General features: G+C 33.4%; 1 protein-coding gene across 1 annotated transcript; it reads right to left on the bottom strand.

The window, feature by feature from the left end:
* Window positions 1-7,186: 7,186 nt before the first annotated feature.
* On the bottom strand, window positions 7,187-10,848 carry LOC120087583 (indole-3-acetic acid-amido synthetase GH3.10). Its single transcript, XM_039044398.1, has 4 exons — window positions 10,396-10,848; window positions 10,200-10,301; window positions 9,275-10,113; window positions 7,187-7,889 (listed from the first exon to the last, which is right to left on the bottom strand). The coding sequence occupies exons 1-4, from the start codon at window positions 10,740-10,742 to the stop codon at window positions 7,351-7,353; spliced, it is 1,827 nt and encodes a 608-aa protein (XP_038900326.1). The 5' UTR covers window positions 10,743-10,848; the 3' UTR covers window positions 7,187-7,350.
* Between the last annotated feature and the right edge of the window lie 2,151 nt (window positions 10,849-12,999).

Here is a 12,999-nt window from a genome sequence, read left to right as displayed (position 1 = left end):
TGTTTTATAAGTTATACATTTGAGTTCTTTCAAACCTAGATTCAATTTACTTAGTGTAATCTCTCGATTCATCAAAGTGACGCATGTAGGCATAGAGAAAACAAATTGATCACATGATTCTTTTGTTGTTTAGTTCGTGCTGGCTACATGTTTCTCAACCTATAAAGTAATTTAGCTACTCATGATAATGATGGAGAAAATGAACAAGGGATTAGAGAATCAAGCCGTGGTGCGCAATGTCTTGCTTCCTTCGGCTTTAATGATGACGGATTCACTACAAATATTGAACAATGGAGCTCCTCTTCTTCCACAAGATACCCAAGCTCTCACTAGGATGTTTTTATGGCTGAATGAGAAAGATTTTTTTACAGAATTTTCTTCTCAGAAATTTTTGGTGTCTTTGGTATCTATGTTCTTGCATGGCAATTGCATGGTTATTTATAGACGTTTGAGGATGACTTCTCTTCTCTCACTAATGATTGTGCTGATAAGGTGCATTAAATTTCATATCCTGACGCGCCGCCTGCAATGCGTCAGAAGTTCATTGAATCTTCAACAAAGTTCTCTTGTCAGCCACCAATTCAATCTGTGATTTGACTTCCACCGACCATGTCATATCATGCTTCATCGCCTAAAGTTACCATCTTAACTAGTTATGCGATCATGTGTTTGTCTTTGATAGTTCTTGTTTGACTGCATCAGTGGGTGTTCTACATTAAAAAATCGACATTAGCTCAAAATTCAAATAGATCAGGCGTTGAAGATGTATGATCGCATACTTTGATTATTTATATGAATTCTTTAGCAAAAATATCATAATTTAAGAGCTTTTTCTTTTTCTTTTATATGAGAGAGATAAAATAACTTGTATTTCTACAAGTTATCATCCTCTTTGTGTTTGTTTTTTTTTTTAAAATGTTGATTGGTTTCCTTTAAAGGAAAATTTTATTCAGGTTGCATGAATGATAATAGATTCTTTGGTGGCACTATCCATGATCTTTTTAGTATCATTGGTTTCATTTTTGTCCTTTCTCCCATCAGGGACTAGGAAATCTTTAGTTCTTCTATTGGCGATAGTCAGTTCCATGTCATGAGCACGTGTTGCCAACTCCTCAAATATACGAGGTTTATTCCTTGTAGGATGTAGAGAAGCTCCTAATGCATGCCTTGGGTGCACATCTCCATTGTGGATAATTCAGTGAGTCTATCTTTGCAATCCAAACTTAGTGCTCTACATTAGATGATGTAGTCGATGACTAGCTCTCCCTTTCGCTGCTTGGTGCTGGTCAGCTTCATCATACTAACGATACACCTAGTGTTATAAAATTGGGATGCTTATGGGAAGGTGAAAACCTTCAAGGCTAGACTTATGGCAAAAGGCTATACCCATGTAGAGGGAGTCGACTATGAAGAGACTTTCTCACCTGTTGCTATGCTGAAGTCTATCTGCATCTCCTTATCCATTGCCTCATATTATGACTATGAGATATGATAAATGGATGTCAAGACTGCTTTTCTGAATGGCAATCTTGAGGAGACCATTTATATGGTACAACCAGAGAGATTAGTCCAAGGTTAAGAGCAAAAGGTTTGCAAGTTGAATCAATCCATTTATGGACTGAAATAGGCATCTTAATCTTGGAACATAAGGTTTGATACTGCAATTAAATCTTATGGCTTTGACCAAAACATTGATGAGGCTTGTGTCTACAAAAAATGATCAACAGTTTAGTAGTTTTCCTAGTGTTATATGTAGACGATATCCTACTCATTGGGAATGATGTAGGCTTACTAACTTCAGTTAAGAACTGGCTAGCGACCCAATTTCAAATGAAAGATTTGGGAGAGGCTCAGTTTGTTCTTGGTATACAGATCTTTCGGGATCAAAAGAATAAAATGCTAGCACTGTCTTAGGCATCGTACATTGACAAGATGTTGATCAAGTACTCGATGCAGAACTCTAAGAAGGGCCTATTGCCTTTCAGGCATAGAGTTACATTGTCTAAGGAATAGTGTCCTAAGACACCTCAAGAGGTTGAGGAAATGAGATGGGTCCTCTATGCATCTGCCGTAGGCAGTTTGATGTATGCGATGTTATGTACTAGACCTGACATCTGTTATGTAGTGGGAATAGTCAGTAGATATCAGTCTAATCTAGGACATGGTCACTGGATAGCCATCAAGAACATCCTCAAGTATCTTTGGAAAACGAGGGACTACATGCTTGTGTATGGTTGTAAGGATTTGATCCTTATAGGATACACTGACTCTGATTTTCAAACTAATAAGGATTCTCGGAAATCCACTTCAGGATCAGTGTTCACTCTTAACGGAGGAACTTAGTATGGCGAAGCACCAAGCAAGGGTGCAGCGCGGACTCTACTATGGAGGCTGAGTATGTAGCGACTTGTAAAGCTACTAAGGAGGCCGTTTGGCTTAGAAAGTTCCTAACTGATTTGGAAGTTATTCCAGACTTGTCTAGGCCCATCACCTTTTATTGTGATAATAGTGGTGCTGTGGCGAATTCCCGTGAGTCTCGGAGTCATAAGCACAACAAGCACATTGAGCGAAAATACCATCTCATCCAAGAGATTATGCGTTGAGGGGATGTGATTGTCACGAAGATAGCTTTGAAGCACAACGTTGTTGATCCATTTACGAAGGTTCTCACGACTATAGTGTTTGAGGGTCACCTGCAGAGTATAGGTCTATGGGACAGACCACAAATGGACTAGAGGAAGTGGGAGATCTTGTACTAGGCGTTTGTGCCTTAGTTTATTTTCTTGTGTACTTGTAATTTGATTATCTTGTACAACCCACTAGCTTTAGGACAAGTGGGAGATTGTTGGGTTGATGCCCCAAATCTCGTAAGGTCTTATAGTTTGTAAACACTCGTATGAACAAGCATTATGTGATTTATAATATATGATATTTTATTCACTTTTTTCCATTAAATATATGATATTTTAATTACATTAACCATAAACCAATAAACTAAGATCCATAATTATCGTTGTAACTTAAACATGTATGTGGAGACATACGAGTGGATCGTGTTTTAAGTAATAACCCAAATGGTCTGTAGTAAATGGATAAGGCTGGATACCTTATCCTGGTGACATTACAAGTATGGCCCGCTTTGTAGGTGTTACAAATGTTGTAAAGTGCTACAAATGATTTGATTCTAATCACTCGTGTATTAGACATGTGAGCGAAAATATTCTATACAAAGGAGATTGCATAAGATCGAACCACGAAATTTTTAATCTCGTTATATAACGTCGTTCATAATTGAGACTTTCATTTTACTAGGATGACCATAGGTAACATAACCTTAATCCTAAATGAGTTGTGAACTCCTGCCTATGAGGGAGGTTTTTTGATTTGCATGGGTGAGAGTGGCCAGATCGCCAACTTAACAAGCTTATCATTTTGGGGATTCATCTGATTGGGGAGTTGGGAACTCAGCTACATAAGATGGAATTCACTCCTTCCCTAAAGCAGGGGTAAGTAGATAAATTGCTCCCTTAAGGGCTGATTCTGGGTCTTGAAGAATGTGGTGCCACACCCTCTCTTGGCTCGAGAGGGGTTTAGTCATAGTGGGACTATGATAAATTGTTCATTAAAGGAATTAGTAGTACTTAAGAAGTTAGATGTAACTAGAGGGGCAAAACGTTAATTTGGCCCAGCTGTACTTACGAGCGATTTGTGAAGGGTCATCGTACTGTTGATTGGGTTATATCCAATGGACATAGAAATATATCTATAGTACGAAGAGTGCAGCTATCGATCTTTAGTGGAGTGTTCGATAGTTAATGAATGGTGGATAATGTGATTAAAGAGTTTAGTCAGTTATTCATGTACCGTTGGAGCTTCAAGCTACAGGTTCATAAGGTCCCCTAGGTAGCTCAATGGATTTAAGTTGAGAATCAATTTTTAGATTAATTTGACATGTTCTAATTAATATGAGAGAATTTGATTCTTCCTTTGATTGGTTAGAAGTAGAGGAAGAGTTGTCAAACAAGGGATTTTCTCTTATGACAATCCTGCCTTTAAGAGATTCCGTCAGCTATTCCCAAATTTTCTCTACGATGACAGAACCTTATTTTTGCTTCTGCATGATCTCCTTTGAATGATTGCAGGTGACAAGTCTTGTGTAGATATTTCTTGCAGCAATTGCTTGGATAACTTTCTTTGGTGCCATTGATTTGTTTGAATGGTGAGAGAGATATGAATGGTAGAGATGTCCCATCGAACGTGCCAATTTGTTCGCATGAGGCTTCCGGAGAAACTTGTTTCGTGGAGTTGAACTTGTGTTTGTATTGATGCTGATGTTGATTTGATGCAATGTGGTTCAATCTCTAATACTTGATCCTCTGATTCTCTCTCAGTTGAATACGTATGCTTGGCTTATGGAAGTGGAGCGCGTGATATTCTTGAAGTCAAAGTCTTGGAAGAAACGTTGAGTCTTCAGGAGACTTGTGTCTTCAAGGGATGTGCAACTTTAGGAGTCATGGAGTTTTCTGATTGTAGAGAATTCCTTCCAGGCTCTCTAGAATGTAGAATTTCCAACTCCTGCAAATGAGGAGAACTTCACTATTTATAGAGTTTTCAGGTGCGTTTCGTGTGCTTGGACTTGGTTGGTTCATGGACCTTGTCCTTGGGCCCAACTAATTGGATTTGGGCCTTATTTGACATTTAGGTCAAATTAAGCCTATTTTGAGCTCAATTGGATTTTTAACCCAAATAATAATATCAAATTGAACTGAATTAATTTTATTCAATCCAACGGTCATGAAAAAAACATGTAGCATCATCGAAATTCGTCAATTTATATCTTCAACTCCAATTTGGGACACATGTCAACTTCCAACTAGTCTCAAATTCAATTATTTGGAATTTCGTCATTAATTTAGTAAATGACGTGATAATTTGCGATTGGTAAAAAAATTCTCATTCAACACACTCTTTCGCAAAATGAAACTCACACATATATATATATATATATAATTTTATTCTTGATGTCAACATGAATATATGCCAATTGTCTCAAAATATATAATTCATAAGAAAGTTAAAGATTTGAATCTTCACCTCACAAGTTATTGAAAAACTCAAGATAATGAGTTACAATAAATAGAAGTTATATATCAATACTTTTTTAACATCATTTTCTCTCACTTGTGAGATTGATAATTTTTAAAACCCAAAAAATATAAATCAACATTAATTGAGGAGGAAAATGATATTATGAAAATGAAAAATTATTTTAGATGACAAAATTGCTAAAAAATATTTACAAATAATAACAAAATATTATAATCTATCAGCGATAGACCACAATATACTACTATCTGTGTCTATTTGTGTCATAATAAACACAGATATCAGTCTATTGCACTCTATCTACGATAGACTGTGAAATTTTATTATATTTGTAAATATTTTGATTTAGTTTTCTATAATTGAAAAGAACATATAAAAAATATCAAACACACAATCTTTTGCTTTAGTACTATGTTACTCTTTGATGGACTTTTGTGTTGATTTGTATTTTGACCAAATGAATATATGTATTTTAAACAAAAGTTTATAATAATATAATTATCATTTTGATATCATTTGGTGATGAGTAGAAGAAAGGGAGGGGGTGAATATTGTATGATGGAGGATTTGACCAAAAATTAAAAAGGGAGCCCATTAAGAGTGCCAATGTGGAAGAGTTGATGCAACTCTAATTGATAAAAGAAAAAGAAGAAGAAGAGATGGAAAAATAAAAGGAAAAAAAAGAGAGAAGATGTAGGGGCAAAGTAAGAGTCAGCAAATGTATGCCATCATGTGGAAGGTGGGTGGGGAAGGCACATGGGTAATTAAATTTAACACTTACTATATTTGTACTGTTGAGGACCCTTCATTAGGACCACAATCATACGTGAGATGCCACATCAATCCATCTCCATTTTTAGCCATATTTTCCCTTCCTTTTTCTCCATTGTTAGCCATATCTTCCTAGATCCCTACTTTTCTAAATCTATCCAATAATGCAAAATTTTATTGCTATTGCGATCTATAGCGAAGTTGATAATAAAATTTTATTATATTTGTAAATAAATTGATTGATTTTTCTTTATTAGAAAACAATCAAAACCGTCTTTTTTACAAAACTATTCCAAATATACTATTAAATGTACTATAGTCTCAAAAGGATGATTATTGTGTTGAAATATAGCCTCCTTTTTTATGGTGCTCTAGAAGTATCTTTTAAGCCACACACTTTCATTACCCAACAAAATTATGAGTTTGCTGACCTAACATAACTACCATAAATATCATCTTTTAAAACTGTACACATACTTTTATAAATCAAAACTTGGCCACAAACCAAAAGAATAGATATATAATTCTAGACTTCTAGATTTCCTTGTATAATTAATTTCAGTATCAAGAAGAAATTGATATTCCTTAACCTTTCAACCTTAAACTACATAAATGTAAACTAATTAAAATCTTGAGCAAAACATCTCTAAATTATCTTAAATATTTACTAATTTGTCGCCAAGGCTAACCCATTGGATAGGCCAAGAGTTACGCTGATGAATTCCAATCACCCTTGTTAATTAATTTATGATTGGGTTGATTATTCAAGAGAAATTAATTACTAGGAGCAATTATATTTTTAGTAGCAATTTCTTTTTTTAGTTTCTTAACCAATACATTATTTAACAATCATGTCATATAGGTCACACACTGGTGCAATTGATATTATTTCAAGGAGAAGTTAGATATTCCACAAGTTGTTTTAGAACCTTTGTGTTGCTTACTCTCAAAATATCTCTCTACAGTTCATAAGATTTTATTATCCAAATGTTTTTCATTTTATAATATCAACATTTTTAAAAAATTATAAATAGAGCAAAATCTATTAGTGATAGATTCTTATCATCGATATAATCCATCACTAATGAATTTAATACTTTAAATCTAATTATTATATTTATAACTACTCGTTATAATAACAAATAGTAAAAAAAAACTAAATTTTTTTATAAAATACCCTCAAACTTAAAAGCTAGGTTATAATTACGTCAATTGTGACAAGAATGAAATTGTAAATAATATTATGAATGTCTTCAAAATTCTACGCATCAACTATCACTTCTAGAATGATACATACTACATAGGATGATGACATTATAAAAAGGAAATTCATTTTTATTGAACCAACAATTAATCGAACTAATTTCGTTAGAATGAAATATGGGATGTTTTTTTTCCCCGGAATTAAAAAGAAACAAAAACTCAGATCTGAAACTGATTCAAAATTGGGAAATACTACAACAAAAGGAGCAATCAGGCGTAAGCAGTGCTGAAAAAGGATTTGAGAGTAGAGAGATTGAGAATGTTAAGAAGATAGGGATTAGTAGTGCATCTTGGGGTCTTGAATTGGCTAAGAGCAGCTCCATTTCCAATATAATGTTCCAAAATCTTATTAAAACTCCCTCTTTCCACAATCCTAAGCTCAAGAGGTCCGATTGAATTAGCCTTTCTTGAAACCACGTACCCATAGTCAATGAAAGCAGCGTCCATTGCTGAGCAGCAGTCTTCCAAAACACTGTCATTCACATCTCCTTTGACTTCCCAGTATATTACGTAGTGACCTGGTTGGTCCGACACCTCAGCGTGGCTAGTGAACTCAACTAGCTCGGCTCCACTTTGGTCACTCAGTATCTGGGACCCTCTTTCAACTACCAATTGGACATCTTTCTCTGTGTTTTTGTCTATGTTTACGTTTAAGACAAGCTTTCTTCTGCATATAAAGTTTAGCTTGGGCGTGTTGTTGTGAAACCCTGCTACTTCTACTACGTCTCCCAATCTGTATCTATAAAGTCCTGCACCCCAATTATCAATTACACCCATCATTCAATAGTTCTTTCAAATCTACAACTAGCACAATTTAAATGCAACTCTTATAGAGCATTTGGGGTAACCACCTCTTACTATAGTAACTACTATTTTGTAGTTCTAATTAGCTACTCTCAACACTATTTCAAAACCCCCAATTTGGTACAGTTTTTACTATTTTACGTTTATTATTTTTTTTATTCTTTGTTACCGTGTTTACTATTCACTTATAATTAAAATAATTTACACCCCACACATATACTATTATAATCTAAACTAAAATAATCTACACTCCAAACATAAACTATTATAACATAACTATAAGAATTTAAGACTATAATAACCTACTCCTTATCCCAAACACCCGCTTAGAGTTTATTAGTGATAGACTATATCGATACCATGAGTCTATCTATGATAAAGTTTATTATTTATAGATTTTTATATATTTACAATTCCTATGCTATATGCATTGTAATTATCCCAAAATTTTAGCTTTGGAAAATCAATGGATGCATACAATGAATCTCCCCCTACAGCTTGATATTTTTGAAAAAATAAATGATACAGCACGTGTTAAGTAGAGTACATTAAAATTTGATAAAGATAAAAAGTTTTGTAAAACCTGACTACTGACTAGGGCAGAAATTAAACTATTTAGAAGGGTTATTGGTACATGAAAATGAGAAGACGAGTATGATACTGTCATTATCCATTTTCTACCTAAAACTTATAAATAATATTATTTTCTACTCATGTTTGCAAAAAAAGCAAACCAAAAGTTTGAAATTAAAAAAAAAGTAATTTTTAAAAACTTGTTTTAGTTTTTAAATTTTGAAAATTTAAGTGTTTTCTTAAGATAAATAAAAACCTTCCAACATCTTTTTTAGTTTATTAGTTTATTGTTAAAAAAGGATGGGATGAAATAAGCATAAATTTAAAAAACATAAAACTAAAAACAAAATCGCTAGAGTGAACTAACTTAGTCATTTTTTTTTTCAGTAAACAAGGAGGAAAGTTTTTGTGATCATACCTGAAATTCAAATTTTATTTCAGATGGAGCCAAATAAGGTAGGTTGGAGGCATGATAAAAGGAGTAGTGACAATTACGGATCAAATGAATGATGCATGATTACCATACAATCATTCTTATAATCTTCTTCTAATAGATATTTTGTAAAAGTAAAGGTGAAAATAATGATAACGAAAGCAAGGCATAATTATTAGTTAGTATTTTTGCGGAGAAAACAAAATATCCAATCAAGTTTGAAAGCATAAAATCAAAGAAAAAATGTAAAATGATTTAAAAATCAGTCTCTAAAGAGGAAGGGCTATATGGAAGGAAAGAAAGAAAATAGATGAAGTGACGGACCTGTAAAAGTAGTAAGCACAAGCTCATACTGTTGTCCAACCTTGACTTGAGACAAAGGAATGGGTTGGCCTTCCAAGAAATCATGAATGGCAGTATCGGAGGAAGTAGAAGAATAATAATGTTGTTGTTGTTTGAAAAGTGGTATAAATTCAAAATAAGAGAAAGTTGGAATGACCGCAAAAGTAACATTTTCAGCTGGCAAACAAGGGTCCACATTAACCCCAATCCAACTCTCCGTTGATCCATAATCACCACTAACCAAAGGCAATCCCCCACCATAATGTCTCAATTTCTTCAAATACGGCTGCATTGACCCCGTCATTATGGAATACACATATTTACAGTTAGGCCATAACTTTGGTATCAAACCCAACCAATCCTCCTCCTTTAACTCTTCACAAACCCTTCTTATCTTCCTCCCCAAACCCGGCTTCGGACTCATCAACTTCAGAACAGCCTTTCGAATTTTGGGAATAGCAATCCTTGAAGACAGTGTAGAATGAGTAATGTCGTAGCAGATTTCTTCCCAACTCTCTTCCAATTGGTTCAATGCTTGGACTATTGTGTAGGCGAAAGTTGAGGTTACAAACTCTACTTCTTCTGAATACAATAGGCCTAGTAGGAGATGGCAGTAAGTTGATTGTTTGTAGTCACATCCCGAAATCACTTCTTGTGGACTGCACGTGAAGCTTTTGGTTTTCACTTGTTTTATTTTGAATTCCTCACTTGCGTAGTAATGCGTTGTTGCGGTTCCGGTTGTTATCCCTCCTTTCGTTTTCCTTTGCTTACTACTGTAAATAAACTCTAGAATCTTCCCTCCTTCCCTTGTGGGATAAACCCTAGTAATAATTTTCATTTTTTTCCATATTATTATCATTCACCAAATATATATATATATGATAAATAGGTTATGTTGCGTTGGTACCTGGATCTATAAGCAGCAGCTAAGCGGAAGATGAGAAGAGTAGTCTGAGCGCTATGAGAAGTAAAGGGGACGTACTTTTGTCTGCCTTCAGTGGTGCCAGAACTGCAGCGAGATGATTAATTAAGAAGAAAAAAAAAAAGGAAAAAACATAGGTGTTAGCTGTGCTACATCTAATGGAATAAATGGGGAGTAGTACCTCAAAGAGAGAGTGTTGATGGGTTGTTGAGTGAGGCAAGGAGAAGGGTCGCCATCTGCGATTCGTTGAAGGAAAGGCTCGAAATCAGCGTGGGAAGAGAGGGGGACTAAGGAAGTGAAGAGAGATTGTAATGTAAAGTCATCAGGAATTTCATGGATATTGACATCTCCAAGCCATTGCTTCAAGTACTCAACACCGTAATTCTGTTGCAGAATCTTACGGAGAGTGCGGGATTGAGCCACGCCTGCTTCTGACGACACTTGCTCAAACCAATCAATCACATCTTCTTCACATAACTCATCAATCTTCATCAATCCCCTGCCACCTTCTCTTCCTTCTCCTTCCATTTTTACATGTATGGTCTTTTTTTCTCCACAACCCACAAACAATTTGGTATATTGTTTTTTTAGTAGACGGGCTAGGTTAAAGGCTCAAGAAATTAAACTATCTAAAAATGCAAAAAAAAGTTGCACCGGCCGAATTCAATGTACGACAGAATACCCACCACAAAACAACATCAATGTGTTATCATCTTTTACACAGAGACAGAAAGAGAAAGAGATTGGTGTTTGAAAAGTTAAAATAAATAAATAAATAAATAACAAGGAGAGGAATGAGAGAGAGTGGTACTGGTATGTGTTGACAATCCCACATCCCAACAATAAAGACACCCCACCCATATGCTATTTTCCTTTCTTTTTATTGTTGATTTTAATATGTATAATAATTAATATTCATATAATATGTGGTATCAAAAGAGAGAAAAAAAAAATAATAAATACGTAAATTAAAAATAAAGAATATGGAACTTATGTTTACAGCTCTAAAGACTGAAAGTGAAACCCCAGCAGGGCAGTGCGTTGTTTTCTGTATGGCCAAATCAAAAATTCAAGAGCCCATAACCTTGCGGTTGTGGGGACCTCTGTTTCTTATCTCTGCCCTCCACAATTTCTCTCTTTCCACATAACTAAGAATTAAGTAACTTTTGTTAACTTCTCTGTTTTGGTTTACAAATTTACTTAATGATCTTCATAATAAGATAGTTATCGTAAATATAACAATTAAACTTAAAGTATTTATAGATATAATATAATATAAAAGAATTTGAAGATATAGCAAATTTTAGATTTTACTTTGAAGTCTGACAGCAATACAATATTGCTAGTATCACTAGTAAGAGTTTATCGATGATAGAATATATCATTGATAAATTTTGCTACATTTGTAATTATTTAAAAATATTGTTATATATTTAATTATTCGTTTTAATAGTGTTGTCAAATGTAATTACCCAAATAAAATAAGAGTTTGTTGGATAGCATTTTTTGTTTATTTTTTTTTAAAAAAATTTATCTTCTACTACCATTTCTCAGTTTGTGAGAAACAAACTTTTGGTAATCCAACTTTTGCATAAACCTAAGAAAAATTATTCTCTCTCTAATTATGTTAATTATACTTAACTATAAAACAATGGAAAAAGTAAGGAAAAAAATACTAAAAAAATGAGAAACCAGAAATAATTATCTAACGCCTTTCTTGTTTTTATTTCTTCTTTTCAACATAACAAAAAATAAGAATAGTTATTACTTATATTTATGATTTTAGTTCTTAAGAAAATAGGAAACATGAAATAAGGAAGAAAAGAAAACTAGAAACAAAAACGTTATTAAACGAGATTTAAGATTCTCTTTTTATAAATAAAAAAGATTGTATTTGTATTTGTTTGATGAGATTAATATATAACTTTGTATAACTTAATTAAATATAAATGATCTAATTGATTATAAATCATTTAATTAAATAGTTAACTATAAATATTGAAAAAGAAGATATTTATACCAATTATAAATAAAGAAGAAGAAGAGAGGGCTGGACATAAAAATCTAAACTTTTATAGAAAATTCTTACCACAGAAATAAAATATAAATGATGGAATAACTTAAAACCTTGTAGTTACACTTCTTTCTAACCAGTCATAATTAGCTTAAAGTTTATACAACGCCTTTCTTCTTTTATAGCAAAACTCCAGCTTTTGCACATTTACTTTTTTCGGTACAGGACGAGGATGCTTAAATTTAACCTTTCAGCTTTCATTTTTATTAAATTAAAATCTTGGAACTTATCCTTTAACTACAAAATATATTTTAACTTATCTTAGGACATATTTATTTATTTATTTATATTATTATGATCATTATTTTGGATATGATACATCACTAGTGTCACGATCGATTGGATTAATGTTTGGTTGGTTGTGTTAGGTTCCAAAGTTTTAAAATTGTCACATGAGAAATTGTGTCCATACAAGGAGATGAAAATATCTAGAAATTGGGCATGAGATCCACTATAAACATATTCTCTTTAAAATGTCTTAGGTTTGAATCTTCATTTCCATGTGTGATAATGATATTTGGAAAAAAAACGTGAGCATTAAATGAGAAATTTTGGACCAATCACAAATCGCCATGTCATTTCTCAAATTAATGACGAAATTATAAATAATCACATTTGGGACTAATTAAAGGTTCACACATGTCCCAAATTGACATTTAAGACATAAGTTGACAAATCTCAATGATGTCATGTGTTTTCATCTTGATCGTT

The sequence above is a fragment of the Benincasa hispida genome, chromosome 10, assembly GCF_009727055.1.
Source record: "Benincasa hispida cultivar B227 chromosome 10, ASM972705v1, whole genome shotgun sequence".
Taxonomy (NCBI): Eukaryota; Viridiplantae; Streptophyta; class Magnoliopsida; order Cucurbitales; family Cucurbitaceae; genus Benincasa; species Benincasa hispida.
Note: the sequence above shows the minus strand (reverse complement) of the source record. Positions and strands in the feature narration are given on the sequence as shown.